We start from the raw sequence: 23,131 nt of genomic DNA on the forward strand, positions 1-23,131 counted from the left end.
AAATGAATTTTGAATTTTGAAGGTGTTTGCTATGGTTACTCATCCGTACCTACGTTGCCAACATCTAAAAAACTATAACCCGACTACGTAAAAAGGGATCTAAAAAAACAACAAGAAAATATTTCATATTCAAATAGATAAATGCATAGGAACAAAAATTTTCATGGTAGAGCCGTGGTCGCACCCATTATATACCTCACATGTACGTACGAATACCTATTATGTTTAAAATAAAAAAAGTGTTTCTGGCATAATCACATTAGACCGTATACAGTCGCTGCGTTACATACATAGACTGCCAAAATCATTACCCTTCCTTTTGGCTTCGCCGTAGTCGGGTAAAAATATGTTTTTGAGCATAGGTCAACTTATAGGCCGCGTACTATACAGTTGGATTACTGTAAGACCGCCATGATCGGTTTGGCAATATGGCAAGGTCGCTGTGATACACGAATTGTTACACATCAATTAATTCATGCTTGAGTAACAGTAAAAAATTCCGTTGGAATTTGCGCCCACAAGCCCACAGTTGGACACTGGCAGTGGCGTGCACACCGTTTTAATTGGGGTATGCACTATGGGTACAAAATGGAAAATTCCTATCACTGTGCAGATTCGGTTCTGAGAGGAGACTCCAGCTCAGCAGTGAGCATGGGTTGATGATGATGCAGGTTCGTAATGAGTTCTCAGGGTAGGCAGAGCATTTTAGCATCTATGTTATGCACGCCGTTGGACACTGGCACTAGTTTCTAAGATGAATCTGTTGGTTTAACCCACCTTTTTTTCTGATTGTGTAAGTGATGTAGGCTCCTTATGGAACCTCAGCGGCGACACTGGTGGGTTTGGGCGAGCGCAGAAGCATCGCCTGATGGGGCCCGAAGGCAGAATCAGAGTAGATGGGCGGAACGACTCTCTAAGGGCGTCTCCTATGAGACTCGGACCTCGGCTTAGAGGAAAGAGTGTTTTGGCATGAGTGTATCAGTCCGGGCGCCCCCGAGATCGTGAGTTAAAAAGCCCACGTCTGGGTGACGTCAGATATCGGGGACCTCGTCTTCACCGGCGAAGACGCTGTGTAGCTTGTGTTTGTGTTGCCTGGGAAGCATTGTCGTAACCCATCATGATTCCCAATAAAATAAAGAGTCACTATACATTTATTGGGTTGCCGTGGCGAACTACAATTGCATTTAATTATTACTGGTTTATTCAACATTTGATTACTTATGTAACTTATCTGGCTTAGTCCGAAATATAAACGCGATTTCATTGTAAAGGTCAAGTGAACTAATTTGCAAGCCACTATCTGATTTTTAATTAAAAAAAAAAAACAATATTAACGAAATTATAATAACTATGCAATTCAGGGAATTTAACGGATGTCTTTATATAAGTCGGTACCTAGGTACGTAACAACAGGCCAACACCAATAAAAAATTTTATATCACCGATTACCATATCGGATAGTTTCTTAAATTCCAAGGTTATGCAGTGCATAAAAACATAATTAATTTCTTGTGAACTACCTACTATGGGTTGCAATATTTTAAGTTTACAGTGATTTGTGTCGATTCAGGTTTAACGATAAACTTGCAATGTTAACTATTAATTTAATTATTCATAGATTAACTATTATGAACTGCTGGCTACTTTATCCTTAATCCTTCAACTATCCATTAAAAGCAGTAGTCTGTTATCTATATAGTAGCAGTATATCTATACTAATATTATAAAGCTGAAGAATTTTTGACGGCCTCCGTGGCGCAGTGGTATGCGCGGTGGATGTACTTGACGGAGGTCCTGGGTTCGCTCCCTGGCTGGGCCGATTGAGGTTTTCTTAATTGGTCCAGGTCTGGCTGGTGGGAGGCTTCAGCCGTGTCTAGTTACCACCCTACTGACAAAGACGTACCGTCAACCGATTTAGCGTTCCGGTACGATGTCGTGTAGAAACCGAAAAGGGTGTTGATTTTCATCCTCCTCCTTACAAGTTAGCACGCTTCCATCTTAGATTGCATCATCACTTACCATCAGGTGAGATTGTAGTCAAGGGCTAACTTGTAGAGAATATAAAAAAAAATTGTTATAAAATTTTAATACTAAGGACTTCAAAGACGTATTTCAGTCATTTTGATTTTAACACAGAACTACTAAGAATTTTCAAAATTGGTTAATAAATAACAAAGTTATGAGGTAACAAAGGCGACCTAACCAGTGTGCCTAGTGGGAGTTTTCAATATTTTCATACTGTTACTATCACGTTGACGTTTACGCAAATTTATATGGAATTGAAACAGTTGTGCACTAGTGCCACTAGATGGCGCTGTTTCAATTCCTTAGAAATCCGCGTTTACGTTACGTGACAGTAACAGTATCAAACTGCCACTAGGCCCTCTGAAGGACTATACATAATGTGTGAGAGAGGAACTCGCAATAACATAAATACGTAAATTTACAGTCATCCTTCTTAATTTGTACTTTACACTCACCCTTAATTGTTACCAAAGTAAGCAGTAAATGTTACGTTAGTATGCCAAGGTACTAAGTCCGCGATCCTTCAGCCTTGCGACAAGGATAGAGGAAGATTATTGCGACACAGGACGTAGGCATATAAATCGGAAATAAAAAATCAGGTCTAGCCGCCCGCCTGATCATAGGCTGCATATTTATTCCTCCTTACCGACAGAGACCGTGCGGTCTGCATACTAAACCGCTTGGCCGGGTCGATCGTTAGCCATTGTGCATAGTGATCGGTGCCATATAAACAACACAAATATAGCTCAGTAATCATTTATTTGTTGTACAGCTGTTTTTAACAACCTACCATGACATCAATCTCTAATAATGATCTCCCGACCGTATTTTAGCCACGGTCAATGTCATGTACCTACTCGTTGAACAGTATCGTCTGCAGGAGACAGAGAATTAAAATTCTAATTTTTGAATTAAAAAAAAAAACTATGCGCTATAGCTTCAAATGCCTTAACGAAATGCGTATGTTCCGGTGGTAGTGTGGTGTGACAAAAATGGATAAAATAAGGGAAGAGGTAAAGTTTGTGTGGTTGTAGGGGTAATCTCTGGATCTAACAAACCGATTTTGAAAATTCTTTCACCGAAAGGAAAAAATCATGGTTCTCGCGGGATTTGTGAAAAACTTAATTCCACGCGGACGAAGCGCGTCCACAAGTGTTTCGGGCGTCCACAAGTGAGTATATAAGAGGAAGTCTAAAAGTGGCGCCAGTGACAGAAAAATTGAGGAGAAAAGGTTAGCTTGGTATGGACATGTATTGCGGAGGGATAAGTCTTACTAGTATTACTAGAAAAATGTTGAATTTGCAAGTGGAAGGACACAAGAGGAGAGGAAGTCCAATGAAGGTTGGAGTTGATGAGAGATGATGGTTGGAATGTGTGAATGGAAATTTGTGCAAAGGGATTGGATGATGAGTGACGAGTAATAGGTAGGTACATCCTGTATATTGATAAATGAGATTTCGAAAAATTTATAAAATACTTTGCGGTAGTTCCTCTTATTTTTCTTTTTTCAAGTTTCACTTAATTTGAGTCGTCACAAAATAAGCAACTGTGTAAATATAATTAGGATTAATTGTTATGACCTTGCCTTTACTAAGTTTGGCAGTTTAAAATGATTCTAGTAAAGCTTAACTTGTATAATACTAGCAATAGAATTTGTTCGCGACTTCGATGTTGAATAGCTTCATTGTACACCGCATGAATGATATATTTTTTTTACAAGTTAGCCCTTGACTAAAATCTCACCTGATAGTAAGTGATGATGCAATCTAAGATAAATGCGGGCGAACTTTTTAGAAGCAGGATGAAAATCCACAACGCTTTCGATTTCTCGACATCGTTGGTACCGGAACACTAAATCAATTGGCGATACATCTTTGCCGGTAATGACTAGCCACAGCCTCCCAACAGCGAGACCAGACGAACGAAAACCTCAATCAGCCCAGCCGAGGATCGAACCGAGGACCTCCGTCTTGTAAATCCACCGCGCACACCACTGCTCCACGGAGACTGTCAAAGGATTTAGTAACGCGCAACAACAAAATTAAAAGTTTGTACTTGGCTTTGATTTGTAAACTACAAGCTATAGAAATTGGGGAGCTCTATATGGATTATTTAAATATTTAAATCGATTATAATAATCTTTTTAACATAAAAATGGAACCGGCTTCAAATTCATTTTAGTTATTTTATTTTAACACAAAATTACTAAACTGATTTTCATGTAAATGAAATCGGACCAATCTGGAAGTATACTCTTTCAAACAAAAAAAAAAATAATTTTCAAAATTGGTTAATAAATGACGAATTTATGAGGTAACAAACATTAAAACATACGCGTCGAATAATCGAATAATCGTCGTAGTTTTCCTCAGACCAATTATAGAAGGACCTGTATCGCACTCATAGTCCAGAACAAAATTGTCTGTCATTTTCTGAGCAAAACGAGCTTAGATTTGGTATATATCATATACTAAACTAGAAGTTTTTGCCCGTTTTTTACACAATTCAATTACACAGAAAGGTATTTTTACGGAGCTCTTTAACCGACGTACACGATTACAACTATTTAACATCGTTTTTATAGAGACAGTTTTTATAATCGCATTAGATCGTTGATCATATACTTTGACAGAAAAGTAAAGTCTAGCGAGGCAGGTCCTATACAATATTTGGTCTGAGTAGTTTTCAGAGCAGAGATTTAAGTGTTGGAATAAGTAACTATCTAAAAATGCGATATTACTGATTCCCCGGGCAAACTATTGTTATACTGCAAAACGTGATTGTGGCTCGTTAATCTGTATCTGTAAACGAGTTTATTTAATTTATTAACCTGGAGTCCTTTTTACACGGAACCTTAGTAGATTACATCAATCAATTAGCAAAGTGCTTTATTGATAACTGTATTTTTTTTAAAAAAGTGTATAAAACAATTAAGTAAGAACTAAAACAATACGACATACAATGATATAAAACTATGACGACATACGATAAAAACAATTTTCAAAGTAAGTAATGTAACAAGTATCAGTGTTTTGATAAAAAACTGTGACATCATAACACTTTCTCAATTCACTTGGCCCTGATAAAAAACATTTCAAAGTGAATACACGTATCACAATAAAAAAGTGTAACATCATAGCATTTTCTCAGTACACTTTGGCCATGATACAAGCATTTCAGAGCAACCGCAATACACTTAAGAAGTTACACGTATTACGATAAAAAAAATTTAGCCGTTTTTTTTTAAAATAAATAAATATACATAAACAATACACATCACTATCTAGCCCCAAAGTAAGCATACAGAGTAGCTTGTGTTACTAAGATAGTTGATATTATAATATTCATATACATTTATATACTACATATAAATACTTATATAATTTATTAATACACACAGACACTGGAAAAAACCGATGCTCAACACACAAATATTTTCCAGTTGTGGGAATCGAACCCACGGCCGTAGATGAAGAAAGCAGGGTCACTACCCACTGCGCCACGCGGCTGTCATAATACACTTAGTAATGCACTTTAGTATAGTAATACACTTTAGAAGTGACACGTATTACGATGAACAAAAGTGTGACATCATGCACTTTCTCGGTTCACTTTGCTCGAGGAGACAGGTGTCCCCGCGGCCTTGCGTAAGAGTGCGGAGCGGAGCGTACCTCTACGCTCTCAGACCTCAGTCGAGATTGTATACGCGAGCATCGTACAGTGTTTACGTGTTACCTAGTCTTTTGGTGCTGTGAACTGTTATATATATGTTATATAGTGAACGCGTTTATATTGAGTGTTGAAGGATGAAATGAAGGGAAGATCCACGCGATCGCCGAGGATACTGCCTGTTATATTAGGGAAAGTGTTTCTACGCTGGGTGTTCACTAAAGCCGATTTGGTGTTTTTCATTTATCGGTACGTTTTGTATGGTTCAAATACATATTTAATTAGCTGTTAAAAGCCGGTATTTAAAAGCGAAAGTTTGTGAATGTTTAGTTACCAAAGTCTATTATATATCATAGTCCCAAAAATACTTCGTTATTTACTAAACATAATATTTGGTAACATGGCTTCCTAGCTGTTTTAAACCGGCAACCACCGTAAAAATAAATAATAATGAAATAGTTTTAATCGACTACTATTATTGGCCCTTTCAAATATTCTTTTTTGATGTGAAAAAAAGGATATGTTATATGGTAGTTCTAGATATTCGTACGCTACACAATCAAACAGTGTGTTAAAGATAAATGTATATATAAATATTATTAAAACACATAAGTGCTAACTAACACGTTAATTTAACCTTAACTAACACATTAATGTATCTATACACACTCTATATATATTGTATTGTATATAACGAAATCGCAAATGTCTGCTAATTGAGGATATTTTGAGTTCCGAATTTGTATAACGGAATAATATATACGTCTATATAATATTAGTTGTAATGACCTCATGACCAAATTTCCGGCAGATCTCACCGAAGGCTAATGAACTATACAGAAAATGAGTACAGTGCACAATTGTATACGCGATCGTAAGTGCACGACCTCTCTGGCTCAGTATCTTTTAATTTGGCTCAGGTTTAATTCAGTGGAAGGCAACGGCCTTGGCTAGTTACCACCCTGCCGACAAAGACGCACCGCCAAGCAATTTTTAACTATTACATTGTTAATACTCATAGGCGTAGTTATATGGGGAGAAGGGCGGGGGGACCGTGCCCACCCTAGAAAGGACCTGTGCCCTGTAGAATTCTATTATGATACTAATAATAGACTTGATGTCAGAGCCAGACCCACCCTAGGAAATAATCCTAGATACGTCAATGTTAATAGTAGATGGTTTTACTATCTTTACATCAAGAGATAATAATAAGACAAGTTATATTTTAATTTCTTAAAGTGCACATAACTGAAAAGTTGGAGATGCATGCTCCGGACCGGATTCGAACCTACGCCCTCCGGAATCGTAGGCAGAGGTCATATCCACTGGGCTATCACGGCTCATTAATTAATTTGTAATGTTTACCAACAAACAAATTATCGCTAATCATTTCACACCTAATGATAATTAGAATAATTAAATTGTTTATAAATTAATGAAAATAAATTCAGTACCTACACATTTAGTAGGGCTGTAGTATTAGATAGTGATGTGTACGTATTTCAAATACTTATACATTTATATTTATTTATATATTTACATTTAATTATATTCTTAGGTAAAAAGTACATAAACCATAGATATGTACTGCTAAGTTTGAGTGATAAATTGCAATAACAATATATAAATTTAAATAGAAATATCGTCACTTAAAAATAGATAAGATTGCAATCATCAAGAGTTAACATTTCATAAATTTTAAAGTAGGAGGAAGTTACTACATTTTTTTTTAACCGACTTCAAAAAGGAGGAGGTTCTCAATTCGGTCGGTATTTTTTTTTTTTTTTTTTTTTTATGTATGTACACCGATTACTCTAAGACGCCTAGACCGATTTCAAAAATTCTTTTTTTGTTTGAAACGGTATAGTCCCCATTTGGTCCCATTGCCATCATGTCAAGATCTGATGATGGGATCCTGGAGAAATTGAGGGGGACTTTCAAAAATTATATGGGTGTCTAGTATGTTCGTATACTTTTCCATTTAGTACTTTTAAGCACTATAATTTCATGAAGGTTTAAAATCGATCTGATGATGGAGTCATAAAATAGACGAAGGAACTCCTCGGCGATTTACAGCAGTTACCTTGTGTTTGGGCTTGATTAATTTGTATTAATGAGAACTTTCCACATAGATTGGTTGTGACTGTCATTTAGGGGTTTGGTGATGAAGACCAAGGACAATTAAGGGAACTCCTTAACAATTTACAGCAACTACCTTGTGTTTGGCCTTGATTAATTCGTATTGCTGAGAACTTTCTACCTAGATGAGTTGTGTCTGTTATTAGGGGTCTGATGATGAAGACCAAGGTCAATTAAGGGAACCCCTTAACGGTTTACGGTAGCTACCTTGTGCTTGGGCTTGATTAATTTGTATTGCTGAGAATTTTGTACCTAGATGGGTTGTGACTGTCATTCGGGCCTTATGTATTCATTTGAGATGAAATTTTACACTAAAAATGGAAAAATAATAAAAATTTTAATAAAAAAAATACAACCGACTTCAAAACCTAAAAACGTTCCCACTAAACTAAAAAGTGAAAAATAACATCATAATATGTTCTACCTGCTGATCAGTATGAAGGCGGTGCTTAGCCGGTGTTGTCTTAATTTAAGCCATTTCTGACAGGACGACATGAAACAACACTGCCTGCAAAATCTAAATCTATAAGATATTCTCACATGGCTTGAATTAATACATCACCGGCTTAGCACCGCCTTCATACTGATCAGCAGGTAGAACATATTATGATGTTATTTTTCACTTTTTAGTTTAGTGGGAACGTTTTTAGGTTTTGAAGTCGGTTGTATTTTTTTTATTAAAATTTTTATTATTTTATTCTGTATAAGTTAGCCCTTGACTACAATCTCACCTGATGGTAAGTGATGATGCAGTCTAAGATGGAAACGGGCTAACTTGTTAGGAGGAGGATGAAAATCCACACTCCTTTCGGTTTCTACACGACATCGTACCGGAACGCTAAATCGCTTGGCGGTACTACATTCAAATGCAGTTTCATATAATAATAAACTAATTCCCTAAATTGCTAAACTGATACTAAAATGAAACAACATATTTTTAAATATTTTTTGTACACCTATTCGTAAAAATATCATTAAAATGCACTCAGTGGTTTTGGTTTAGACAAAGAAGTAGTTTTATATGCTACATAATTAGTATTTCCTACCTACCTACCCACCTAATCTATACTAATATTATAAAGCTGAAAAGTTTGTTTGAACGCGCTAATCTCAGGAACTCCTGGTCCGATTTGAAAATTATTTCAGTGTTAGATAGCCAATTTATCGAGGAAGGCTCTAGACTATATATTATTCCCGTATTCCTACGGGAACGGGAACCACGCGGGTGAAACCGCGCGGCGTCATGTATACTTCGATACTCAGATTGAATACCACCTTAAAAATTAAACCGAAAAATCCAATGAAACCTAAAACTTTGACCTTGAATATTCAAGTTTTTTAAAAAACATAATTTATTGGACTTTTAGTATATTATTTGTTAAGGTGGTTTCTATCAAAATTCAGTTCAAAGGGAAATTCTGTAGCTTGAAATGTCTATATACTACATAATATAAATAGACATTTATAAATTTACTAGCGGATGCCCGCGACTTCGTTCGCGTGAAACTCGATGTAAACTTTCAAATACCTCTACCCTACCCTACCCTACCCCTACCCCTACCCTACCCCTACCCTACCCGTACTCTACCCTACCTCTACCTTACGTTGAAATTTTTCCTGAATTTTTTTGCTATAAACCTCACGGAGCCTGAGACCTTTCCAACGAATGCAAAACCGTGGAAATCGGTTCGTGCTTTCTGGAGTTATAGCGTCAGGAAGGAAAACCCGACTTATTTTTATATAAATTTATTATTATTATTATTATATGTATAATCAACGAATTTTTACAAAAATCTTGTAAAATTCCATGATCGTTATTGCTATCAAAAAAATATATCATACCTACTTAAGCAAATTATTATTTATATTAAATTAACATTTAGATTGCTACTTACCTAGTTGAAAAATATAAACGCGGTCCATGATTTTATAGTAAAAAAATGTTTTAAATACTTAATAAGTTTTTTTGTTACGGGCGATGGTTTTCTTTGGAGGGGCTAGTAGTTTATTAACTATAACTATAAAAAAATATTACCGTTAATAAAAAAAAAGGTTTTATTAAATTTTCAAACAGTTAACAGCCTCAATAGCTCAGTGGAAAAAGGGCAGGACTCATTCATGAGGGGTGGTGGATCGATACCCGTCCGCTGGCCTATTTGTCCCACTCCTAACAGTCTTTTCCAACTAGTTGGAAAAGGGGAACGAGAATTAAGAAAAATAAAGAAGAAAGAAAATTAAGGGATAGGGAAATTACATATAAACATCTGTTTGAATTGCGTGTGCGGATCTCCTGATATTATAATATCTATAATTTTAAGTTTGTAACTTTACTTCACCATTTTATTTTATAGTTAATAATATAAAAAATAATTGCAAATGTGTCTATACTAATCTATAATAATAAGCTGAAGAGTTTGTTTAGTTTGTTTGTTCAATCAAACAGATTGAACGCGCTAATCTCAGGAACTACTGGTCATATTTGAAAAATCTTTTTAGTGTTAGATAGCCCATTTATCGAGAAAGGCTATAGGCTATATATTATCCCCATATTCCTACGGGAACGTGAACCACGCGGGTGAAACCGCGCGGTGTCAGCTAGTTGATGATAAAGTTCTTGTTGAAACGAAATTTTAATACTTAATTAAAATTTGGTGATTTGAATAAACGTAAACGCCATACAAATTTATAGATAAATATTACACAAATGTATTATTTTTTAGCATAATAAAAACGTTATTATCATATAGAACACAAAAATCTATGGACTATTAATAGAAACTATAATAACGTGTTTCCATTTTATAAGTTCTACACGTGGCGCGGAATATAATTACATATTATATGTCAGGATATATATATAAACTCAATTAAATGGTCCAGTTACTAAGTAGGTACCTACGTAATCTTTATTAAATGCCGGTCAAGTACAAGCAGGACTCGCGCAACGAGGGTTCCATACATATTTGAAAATAAAATTAAGTAACACTGCCTACTCTCACTCGTAGTGTCTGGACATTGTCCTTACCCGCGCTATAGACGTACAGTTTGAACTGTAAAGTTTTAACTAATAGAAATTTCAATTAAAATCATTAGAAAAGCTGTACAGATTAACAATTTAACTGTACAGTTCGACCGTCGAGTTAAAACTGCTTGCCCGCAGCAGGGGTTGCCAAACGAATTAACTAGATTGAAAAACAAAATTTATTTTTTTCTTGGAAAACTCTTCCCCAAACTTCGACATAGGTCACGCTCAGTTAACCAACTGCAAAGTTACGGTTTATAGATTTATTACCCTTAGATGTTTCAAACCATTTCTTACCAAATCTCAATATTCCAGGTTATAAGTACTCCAGCGAGTATAAAAATATTATACAGTCGGTAGTAAGTAGAATCCATTGAACTCTTTAATATAGACGTTTAATTTTTGTCCAGCTCCAAGTACTAACCTCCAATCCTTCGAAGACCGGTACCTAGTGCTAATATTTTAGTCTCTCAAAGAAGAGTTTGAAATTATAAAAAATATTAAGATATATGTGCGTATTGGTGGTTTCCGCAAACTCCATAACTACAAAAAAATTGTAGCGTACAAAAAAAACAATAATTATAATACATATAGGTACCTAATATGTATAATTGTAATAAAATTATTAGATTAGTGAACTCGCCATCCTCACAAAAACGTCAAGTTTATGAGGCTAACTTCGTACCTAAATTATGTTACACTTTTTGTTTTGAACAATAAAATGAAAAAATTAAAAAAATCTCTACGAGTTCTTACAATAAAAAAAGTCAGACAGACGAATTCGTAGTGGACGAAGGGAAATATTACGTTTTCCCTTTGAAGTACGGAATCCTAAAGCAACCTTGAAAGTGAAGAAATAGTTATAGTCGCATCAGCCTATGCAAATAGTAAAAAACAATGCTAGACGTTCACGTGCATCATCATTATTAACCTTTTAAATCTAGTTTAATTGCCAAGCGAGTCTTATCGTGCAAACGCAAAGTCGTTTTTAATTCCTAATGGGCTGTTTTCCTCTTTTACGGTTGGTTTTTTCTCTGTAGACACAATTGTAAAATACCTATCAAACAATTGCCTGATTTTTGTGCCTCGAGGACAGTATAGGTACTTTTTCTCACATAATACAAATTCGGAAATCTTATCTTCGGTTATAATTTTTTAATTTAACTAGATTTTTTTTTACAGCTCTAAGGAACAGTAGACCTGAGTATTTGATTTGAATTTCAGCTTAATACCCCTACGCTTTCCTGAGAAAAAGGGTCTTGACAGACAGACAGTCAGATGGACAATCAAGTGATCCTCTAAGGGTTCCATTTTTTTTTTCTTTTGAGGTACGAAGCCTTAAAAATCGGTAAATTGTTTTGAATAAAAAAATAAACAATCTAAGCCGATTTATGCAGAATGATTAAGAAAAAATATTTTTTAAATAAATCGACTTATACATTACACACATCACTACATAGTTTCAATGTAACCGTAAAGTCTGTGTTATGGGTAGGCAAGATAGCAGATTTTATCATTTATATAAATATGCACTACATACAAATACTTGCCTACATACAAAAACCATGCTCTCAAATATTTTCCAGTAGTGGGAATCGAACCAACGGTCATGGATGTAGAGCAGCATCTCTATCCACTGCGCTACGCAGCCGTCATACTTTGCGTTTTTTTAATTTGTTATATTTCAAACCAATTGGCAAACTTGTTAGACAATTTTCAGGGTGCCTATTAAGCCAATTGGCAAACTTGTTAGACAATTTTCAGGGTGCGTATTAAGCCAATTGGCAAACTTGTTAGACGATTTTCAGGGTGCGTATTAAGCCAATTGGCAAACTTATTAGACAATTTTCAGGGTGTGTATTAAGCCAATTGGCAAAGTTGTTAGACAATTTTCAGGGTGCCTATTAAGCCAATTGGTAAACTTGTTAGACAATTCTCAGGGTGCGTATTAAGCCAATTGGTAGACTTGTTAGACAATTTTCAGGGTGCGTATTAAGTCAATTGGTAGATTTTCAGGGTACGTATCGGACGCACCGAAATCTGCAAAATGGCTTGGACGGAAAGGCTAATGAATTGCTATGTTCCTAGTTTTGCTACACTCGCCATGAATATCACATACACAAATTGTCAGCAGCAGTATTGTTATGAACATCGATATAAATCGTTAGATGGGCCCCTCCATACTAAAGAACGCACAATTTTTTTTTTACTGTTCTTTTTAATTATGCCTCCATGTTCATTTTGGAAGTGTAAAAACAAAAGCCACAACATGAATAAAGAGAAATGTGTTACGAGTGATGTCGTACTCAATGTGCGAAACCAATGACAATTCCACGACGCTTTGAGGTCCATCTAACGATCTACGATCGATGATTATGAATAAATATTTTACCCTGGGCCAAGGACCGTATATAAACCGGAAGTAAAACTGACATCGATGCCGAAAAAAACATACAATATTAATAAAATTCAGACCTAATATGTCAGCCATATTGCTAAAACAGTAGCTACCAAAATACGTATAAACATCATATTTCCGGTAGGTAAGTAAATAACATATTGTTATTCCTACATACCTGTATTTACGTTAAAGTTTACGTGTCGAAATAATCACAAAAACTACTTAAATTAATAATTTTGGCATTATAATTAGAATAACTCTAGTGCGCAGCCGTTCTTTACATTCGCGAAGCGGAATCAAGGCGGTCAAATGCCTCGCAACGATAGAGAATTGTGAAAATATTGAAGTTACAGTAATGTGGTTGGCTATTCTGAAAAGGTAATTAAAAAAAATTTAGTAACTCTTCCGCCGCTTCTGTCTGTCTGTTCGCGATAAACATGAAAACTGATCAATAAAATACGTAGAAAATATTATAATGTTACTTTTCCCTTTTTAGTTTCGTGGGTACCTACGTTAATGTTTCGGAGTCGGTTGTATTTTAAAAAAAAATTAATATCTATACTTATAATAAAACTGGTCGAATTCTATACATTTATTCGCAATTTGAGATTTTACTTACACCAATTGTAACACCAACCGTTAGCGTGGCATAACGGACGACAGCGCCATCTAGTATCTATACTTATAATACGAATTCTGTACATTTTGTACATTCTGTACATTGAAAATATTTTGAAAATTTTTGTTGGGGGCCGTTATAGTATAATCGATACTGAAGCTAAAAATATTCTGTCTGTCTGTGTTTTTTTTGGCCATTCGGGCATCACGCCGAAACTACTGAATGAATACAAATGAAACTGGGCACGGTTTAAGACCATAATACGGAGAAGGTTATAGGACTATACTTTTTATTGCGAAAATAAAATGAGAAGGAGGTGAAATAGGGGGTGTAAGTTTGTATGGAAAGACCTTCATTTTTAGAATTACAGTTTTAAAAATTTGTTCATAAACCATAAAAAATACGAAATATAATGTAATTCAAAATTTTTTAAAATTCAACCCCTAAAGTGGTGAAATAGGGCTTGAAAGTTTACATTGAATTCCACGCGGACGAAGTCGCGGGCGTCCGCTACTTACATAATATATCTCAATGACTACATGCAATTCCGAATAGAATGACATCTCAATCAAAGTTTTAGGAGAAGGGTTAAAAGTTTTGACCTAAAAGTATAAGAGTACTAGCGGACGCCCGCGACTTCGTCCGCGTGAAACTCGATGTAAACTTTCAACTACCCCTACCCAACTCTACCCCTACCCTACACCTACCCTACCCCCTACTCTACCCTACCCTACCCCTACCCTACCCTACCCTACACCTACCCTACCCCTACCCTACCCTACACCTACCCTACCCCTACCCTACCCTACCTTTTCCTGAATTTTCTTTGCTATAAACCTCACGGAGCCCGAGACCTTTCCAACGAATGCAAAACCGTGGAAATCGGTCCGTGCGTTCTGGAGTTATAGCGTCAGGAAGGAAAACCCGACTTATTTTTATATAGTAGATTTTAAAAGTATAAGGGTATTTTCGCGATTAAATAGCAATCCCTCTAACTCGGACATTTAAAAATCGTCGTAAAACAGGTGAAAAATTTATTCTTTTTATTTCTAGCGTATTTTGGTATGCGTTCCACTCCCGGTCATCGATGAATAGCAGCGTAGACTTTTTCGAGAGCCTCATCGATGAAGATGGACGTTTCGCAGAGCTGAACTGCCAGGAGACATCGCAGCGAGTTCACAGGCGACGGAACAACGTTGTGCAACGAGCCAGGCCGTTGGTGCAAGGTAATATTTGACAATAGAGTTCACACGAGGTTCTGGATTCAAATCTCAGCTCGAAGTTGAGAAGTTACGCCCCTGCGTTTTTGAAAGTATCGCTTACGCTAGCCACTATAGCCAAACATTATAAATTATAATCATTATGTGATAGAGTCAAACTTTTTACACAAAAAAAATCTTCGTCTCGAATCCTTAAGTTTTAAAAAGAGCCAATTGTGACCTTAGCCTCAAGACAATCATCATAAGGAGGGAAATCGCATTTTTCGAGCATCTGCAAAGGGGATCCCTTTATGAGTTTCCATGAAGCTCCAGGAAGACAGCGAATAAAATGAATAGACGATGTCATAAAGTTGACCAAGTTAACCTATATACAGCTTGAAAATTTTGCAAAAGACCGGATGAGTTTTCTACGCCAAACTTCAGTTGGACGAAGGCAGCCAGTGAGATTTTACACACTAAACCCACGAACTCGCATTGGCGCAGCGTGGTGGACTGGTGGATCTAAGCTATTATATCATAGCATATCCTATCCTGTAAGGATGAAATTTTGGCACTTTAGGGGACCGTTAAAATAAGCTAATCAAAGGTATACCTTTGAACGGCCTACCTAATAGGTAGTAATCATTATACGAACGGAGCATTCATCACTATCAGCCTGTAGACATCTTTTTATTTATTATCAGATTGCTTAATTTAATTTTTCTTTATGGCTATCACATTGCCTAATTATTTATTTAAATATATTATAATTCATAACACAAGGTTGTTTCGTAATAAGATTAGATGCCAAAAATACTACGTTTCAAAAATATTACGTGCAAAATCATGAAATAAATTAGTGCAAAATGTTGATGACGATCCGTCCAATTCAGCAAAATAGGGCTGTTTAGTTTAATAAATTGATTTTTTGTAATTGGAAAAACTCAACGTTTTACCTACATAGTAAAGACAGTTTTCCCCAAAAATATATTTGCCCAAAAAACATTTTTGTTTTCCCCGTGATTTTTTTTCCGTGTGATTTAAGCCGCGACTACACATACGGGACTTTCAGAGTTCCAGTTCGAATTTGTAAAAAAGTGCCTACGCTAAAGTGGAATGATTTCCAACAAATAAATTTAAAAAGTTGTTCATTTCATACCTTATTTATTTAAAAATATGTATTGATTTTTTTAAAAAAGGTTATTTAAAATACGTGATTTAATAGTTATTAATCAAAATTGTCATAATTTAGAAAAAATTTAGATCCAAATTTTACATCCAAAAACTTTAGCTCTAATATTAGTATAGATGAAAGTTGTGTTTATATATTTTTGATTTTTCAAACTAACTTACCTCGGTTTATTCATTACTTTTTGATACTTTTGTATCCGTTTGGCCAAAGGCCATTGATATTACTTTACTTAGTTTTAGTTATTTATAATTTTTATTTGTAATTTTAATTATTTGTTATAAAAAAACAGTTAAGAAAAAACAAACAGCAAAAAAAAAGAATTATGAGCACAATCTAGGTATATATGATTTATACTATTTCCATTTCTTTATTTTCTCAATGACAGATCTAATTATGTTAGTTGTAGTGTTCTAACCAAATAAGTAATGATATCGATCGCATATATTTATTAAATAGTGCTAGTCACTACATTTATGTTCGCTGGGTCTTTTCACATTATCTATACGTTTTGTGTTGCAATGTGTTGATTTTTTTCCCTGCCCTGTTGTCAAAAATCAAAATGCCGAAAGGAACTGTTCTGAAAAGGCAGGCGACTGGCAAGAGTACTGGTGATCAAGATTCGAAATTACTTTGAAGCAGAGTATCAAAATGGTGGCTCGTCATTACCATTGTCGCAAGTGCGCGAGCATGTTGCGAACGCTTTAAGAATTATTGGATCTATTCATTTAAAAATTTCCAACGAAGCTTACGGTACGGTAAAATAAGCTTCGTATGCTATACTAATATGGGCACAAATCGAAGGACACTCCGCTCGAAACAATACCTTCATCCCCCTTTTACGGCAAAAAAGATGTTATATTTATTAAAAAATGCATGTGCGGAAAAAAGACGCCCATCGAAAAAATTAAGAAATTGAAATAGTATTTAGTCATTTGCCGAAACGCACAGAACACATTTAATACTCCTACCGAATCGGCTAGGCACTTGGCAAGTCCGCACGTCTAGTCGCGGCTTAATAGGAATATTGGCAATTTCATTTATTTACGTTGGAAACACTGACAGTAAGCGTCTCGCTCAGATAAAATGGCCGTGCGACGTATTGTTTAGTGGTCAGGTGTTTTTATTTTTACATTTTAAAACAGGAAATAATAGTGGATAGTTCGATAAAATGTCCAATTTGTGTTCAAGAATAGTATCTAAACCTCCGAAAAGGCCTACAGAGGCCCGAGAAAGCATGTCGGTAGCTCAAACCAACGCTTGGATGAATGGTAAGGCTATAGGAATTTTGTAAATATTGATTTATTTGAATCGTAGGAACTAGTATTTTAGTCACGTATTTATTAAAGGAGTCGTTACAAAACTGGTTGTTGAACATTGCCTTGGAGTGTTTTTCCAGCGTTTGAGAGTTTTGCGTTAATATTTTACTATTAATATAATATGGACCCACGTAACTGTTATTAGACTATGAACTTGGAAGATACATTTAAGTCTTTAAAACTATTTGAACTCTTACTGTATTATCTAATGGGGCGACATTGTCCAGTTTGTTATAAATGCTGTGATGCTGGTTCAGTCATAACTCATATTCATTAAGTAACTAAATATATTATTACTATTAAAGATCTGTGTAGGTTTAGCCTAGTCTATATTTCATTATTATGAATAAATCTGATTTTTGAGTTTGAATTCTAAAATATTATAGAAACATTGAATTTATTGGACTATCTATGATAGTGGTGGTATTGCCTTGCTTATTTCTGCCACCACCTATTATTATAAAAAAAAATACTACAGCTATGTAAACTTTGTACTTATTTCCATTATTACTTTTTACAGCAGAAAATATTAACAATGGTGGCGGGTTGTCATTGTCGCCTCCTCACACAATATCTCAACGGGAGACAGGGACTCAAGTGTCACAATGCTACAGCGGACCACCTTCCCCGTGTGGGTCATCGAGCTTGGCTCCATCACCTACAGTATCCCCCGCACCTCCCCCTGGGACAGCAACCTTGGACCCCAACTGGCAAGCTACAAAACCCACAGTCCGAGAACGAAATGCAGCAATGTTCAATAATCAGTTAATGGCTGATATCACATTCATTGTTGGTGGACCAGGTAAGAGTTTACCCATAAATACATAAATTTTCATTATAAACTTATTATTGGGAATGGGTTTGTGAACCCATAGTTTTTAAAAATTATCAATCACTATAAAAATCTATGTCTACAAAATTGAAAATACTGTGAATGTATTAAATTATAATATAATATAAGCTTATTTAATGCTACATATTAATATAATCTTTACTTGCTGGTATAACTATTGTATGCAGATTGTGAGGACTTTGCTAACCCTAAAGGGCAAATCAAATTGAAAACCGTAATATTTATCATTTATTGATATAATTTATTACATCAAGATTCTGATTATGTTTTTATTACTATGAAAACTCTTTGAAAATATTCAGTTCCAAAAAAAAAATATTTTAAATGACATTTATTAAATTTCCAGGACACACACAAGTAATACCAGCCCATAAATATGTTTTAGCGACTGGCAGCTCAGTATTTTATGCTATGTTTTATGGAGGCTTGGCGGAATGTAAACAAGAAATAGAAGTGCCAGATGTTGAGCCATCAGCATTCCTAATATTATTAAAGTAAGAAAACTTTTATTTATATATTTTAATAATACTTTTAGGTATCTGATATTGACTCGTAGTAATTAATAATTTTTAATATCTACTTGTATGTAATAAAAATTAATGATTGACATGTATGTAATCAATTATTGATGATAAATATTTTTCTTTACAGGTATTTATACTGTGATGAAATACAGTTAGAGGCAGATACAGTTTTATCAACATTGTATGTTGCTAAGAAATATATAGTCCCACACCTAGCAAGAGCCTGCGTTAACTACTTGGAAACTAGTCTAACAGCCAAAAACGCATGTTTGCTCCTAAGCCAATCACGCTTGTTTGAGGAGCCAGAACTAATGCAGAGGTGCTGGGAAGTAATTGATGCGCAGGTATGTGAGTCAACGGAAAACCTAGCCACCATCTGCCTAGAGCCATCGTCATCTTACAGTAGTCTATTCATGGATCTCTCTGAATCTTCCAGTCGTAACTTTTCAAGTCCCGAAAGCAAAGAGCTCTCTAACGATAATTTGCACAATTTATACAACTAACATTAAGTAGGCAAGTTTTAAAAGCAATGTTATACTCATTTTTGGTTGTGATTTAGGTTTAAGAGTGAAAATATTTCAGTTTCATGCCGATTTCAGTGTCTATATAATCTAGTCATTTATTAAATTTTAAAACAATAGATAGTATGCATTGAATATTAAAATTGTGTTAATGTAGAATGACTGCAATACATTTTGTGTAGTTGTGCTATTTGCATGTATAATGTGAAGCATGTGATGTCTGTTGATTGATTGAAATGATTTAAGGACTTTGTAAAATTTTTATTTACTATTAAATATGTAAATAAATTATTGAACAAATTGTATTGCAGTTTTATTTGAATCACAATCTCATTTGAATGTTTCTATTGTAGGCTGAGATGGCACTCACTTCAGAAGGTTTTGTTGACATTGATGTATCTACTCTTGAGTCTGTGCTGGCAAGAGAGACACTCAATTGCAAAGAAATAAACTTATTTGAAGCAGCATTAGCTTGGGCTCATGCTGAATGTGTGCGTAGAGAGACAGACGTCACCCCAGCCAACAAGAGAGCCATGCTCGGCAGTGCCATATATCTAATCAGATTTCCAACTATGACTTTGGAGGAGTTTGCTAATAGTGCAGCGCAACTTGGCATACTGACTCCTCAAGAAACGATAGATATATTTCTACACTTCACTGCAGCGACCAAACCACAACTATCCTATCCTATAAAAGCGAGAGCAGGACTTAAAGCTCAGGTAAATAAATATATCTTTTTAAGTAGTGCAGTAGTAATTAGAGAGCCGTAATAGCCCAGTGGATATGACCAATTTTTCAGTTATGTGCATTTTAAAATTTAATTTCACATTTCTCAAATGGTGAAAGAAAAACATTGTGAGGATCCTGCAAACCTGAGAATTTTTTTAATTCTCTATGTGTGAAGTCTGCTAATCTACATTGGACTATTGGCCTAATCCCTCTCATTCTGAGAGGAGACTCGTCACCAGTGAGTTGAATATGGGTTGAGAATGATGATGATGAGTAGTAACTATAGCTATTGTATAATAATTTAAATAATTATTGTTTTTTGCTTTTCAGATTTGTCACAGATTTCAATCCTGTGCATATAGAAGTAACCAATGGAGATATAGAGGCAGGTGTGACTCAATACAATTTTGTGTTGATAAACGAATATTTGTTGTTGGCTTTGGACTATACGGATCGTCAAATGGTGCAGCAGATTACAATGTTAAAATTGAGCTGAAACGACTAGGACGAGTGTTAGCTGAGAATAATACGAAATTCTTTTCTGACGGATCGAGTAACACTTTCCATGTGTACTTTGAGAATCCAATACAAATTGAGCCGGAATGCTTCTATACAGCATCTGCTATACTAGACGGCAGTGAGCTGAGTTATTTTGGTCAAGAAGGTCTGAGTGAAGTGTACATGGGCACAGTGACTTTTCAATTTCATTGTTCCTCTGAGAGTACGAATGGGACGGGAGTGCAAGGAGGTCAGATTCCTGAACTCATATACTATGGACCCACTGTTAACACTTCCATGACCAATACAAATGCTATCGAGGACTGACAACTGCTGCGACTGCGACCTCTTAACTATTACTCCGTATAATAATAATGAAAAGGCATTTCAAATTAGAACTAGACAAACAAGTCTAATCAAAATATTTATAAAAGTTTTTAAATTTAAATCATTCCCATGTTAAGTTATTTTGTTGATTGTGTAAATCCTGTGTATATTGTTGAGAAAGGATAAATGTACCTTAAGAATGTGATATGGGTGTTGTAAAGCTCTCTAGAAGTTTGTAGATTTAGAAAAATTGATAATGATAATAATAATGATAAATGATAATTGATAATTGATAATTTACATTGCAATAAATATAACATTTTAACTAGCTTAACATCTTGTTTCATTATAAAGTTAATATTATTTTCTGCCAATAAAAATACAGCCAAAGAAATACTCAATTACTCATGTAATCTATACTTATAATAAATCTGTAGAAAGGTCAATTCTGTACATGAAATATATTTCCAAAATAACTATCAGGGGGTGATTAGTGATCAATACTAATGCCAAAAATGCAATAAAAAAAAATTTGTTTCTCTGTCTGTATGTTCGTTATAGAAACAAAAACTACTGGACGGATATTAATGAAACTTGGTACAATTGTCCTTCATACTCCTGGGCAGGTTATAAAAGTTAGTTTCATCACGCTATGATCGAGCAGAGCAGTGAAGGAAAATGTTGGGAAAACGGGAGATGTTAATCCATTTTTACAGCGATACTACTGTAAGGGCTGGACTAGAGAGGTCTAAGGGCAGACGAAGTCGCGGGAGAAAAAAGTTCCTAAAACCGATCTGCAGTAAGTGGTTAAGCAACTATTACTCAAGTCATTAACTGGATGGGTGATTAAGGAGCATTATGAAGCGAAATTAATATAATGATTTACTAGGTATCAGCGGCGAAGAGTTCATACAAGCCGATTCCCTCCGGGTTACTGAAAAAATTCATGCGTATTCATTGTTGTACTGTACCTAGATATATGAGAAACCGAAGTATTATAAGAATTTCCTTTTCTATGGGACGATTTTATTTCCAGTGAAGAGCCAGGTTATTATATTTATAACGAATGTAAATTAATTCTGCTGCATACCACAATGTTTAAAGCTGGTAAATATTACCCCAATGTTATATTAACAAAATGCGCAAATGGTAGATCCACTATACTACAGCCTTTCTTGATGAGTACTGTTTACCAACAAAGAAATTAGAAATGTAGCTAGATAAAGCATGTCATTTCATAACTTATTTACTTTAAATTATGTATAGTTTGTTTATAAAATATTATGTAAAAAAAATTAACAATATCTATTTGTTGTAAGCTTATGAATCACATTTATTTTTATTAAATTGAGAACAAGTTTATTATAATTATTATTAGGTGTGAAATAACTAGCGATTAATACCCTCATTTTTAATTTGTTGGTAAACAGTACTCGTCAAGAAAGGCTTTAGTATAGTTTCTCATGATATAATGTCAACTTTCGGTACAAATTATACAGTAGACATGTTGAAAAAATCTGTCGTATCCGGAAGAAGCACGAATACTGAAATTATACTACACTATAGTCTGGCAACTTCGTTGATGACACTCCCGTGATATGCGAGTGACGGGGGGAAAGTCTGCGCGGGTGTGAAATCGTGCGTGCGGGGAAGTGAGGTGCATCAGTCGTGGGTTTTTCATTCATCGCTACACCGAACCATCTGGAGTGGTAGGAAAGAAGTTGCCAAGCTGACGCTGGTATCAGCCGCGTATTTCCCGTACCTAGTGGCGTACACTTCATACACGCACTTAATTATGCACTCTACCTAAGATATCCATACGAACCCATATTGGAGAAGGAATTTTCCATTCGACTAGCTACTCCAGACAAACTCTTTCACAATTACAACCCAACAACTACTAATGGTAAGCGTCCACAGATCATACGTGTCGGACGCATCACATCATTGTAGTATTCTTTGTATAGAGAGTCATACAAGTGCGTTCACTGATCCGCATCGTACGGAACGCACGAATCTACCGTAAATAAAATCCTTTTAATGCGATGCGATTGATATGTACGATGCGTATCTGTGTATGCCTGCCTTTATACGAAC

General features: G+C 35.3%; 2 protein-coding genes across 3 annotated transcripts in view; one reads left to right on the plus strand and one right to left on the minus strand.

Moving 5' to 3' along the window:
* The window catches only part of LOC112058373 (transcription factor IIIB 90 kDa subunit), a 62,838-nt gene that overhangs the window by 36,692 nt on the left and 3,015 nt on the right, over positions 1-23,131 (minus strand). The gene's annotated exons all lie outside the window — the stretch shown is intronic.
* Positions 5,714-21,368, plus strand: LOC112058374 (BTB/POZ domain-containing protein 6-B). Of its 2 annotated transcripts, XM_024099155.2 has the most exons (7): positions 5,714-5,943; positions 14,929-15,101; positions 18,103-18,384; positions 18,782-18,929; positions 19,087-19,303; positions 19,834-20,199; positions 20,540-21,368. In XM_024099155.2, exons 1-7 carry the CDS (start codon positions 5,837-5,839, stop codon positions 21,032-21,034), a joined length of 1,788 nt encoding a protein of 595 aa, XP_023954923.1. In that variant the 5' UTR covers positions 5,714-5,836; the 3' UTR covers positions 21,035-21,368. The 2 variants fall into 2 exon arrangements, with proteins under 2 accessions (XP_023954923.1, XP_023954924.1); XM_024099156.2 differs by lacking the exons at positions 5,714-5,943; positions 14,929-15,101 and adding an exon at positions 17,316-17,534.

The sequence above is a fragment of the Bicyclus anynana genome, chromosome 21 (assembly GCF_947172395.1).
Source record: "Bicyclus anynana chromosome 21, ilBicAnyn1.1, whole genome shotgun sequence".
In the NCBI taxonomy this organism is placed as follows: Eukaryota; Metazoa; Arthropoda; class Insecta; order Lepidoptera; family Nymphalidae; genus Bicyclus; species Bicyclus anynana.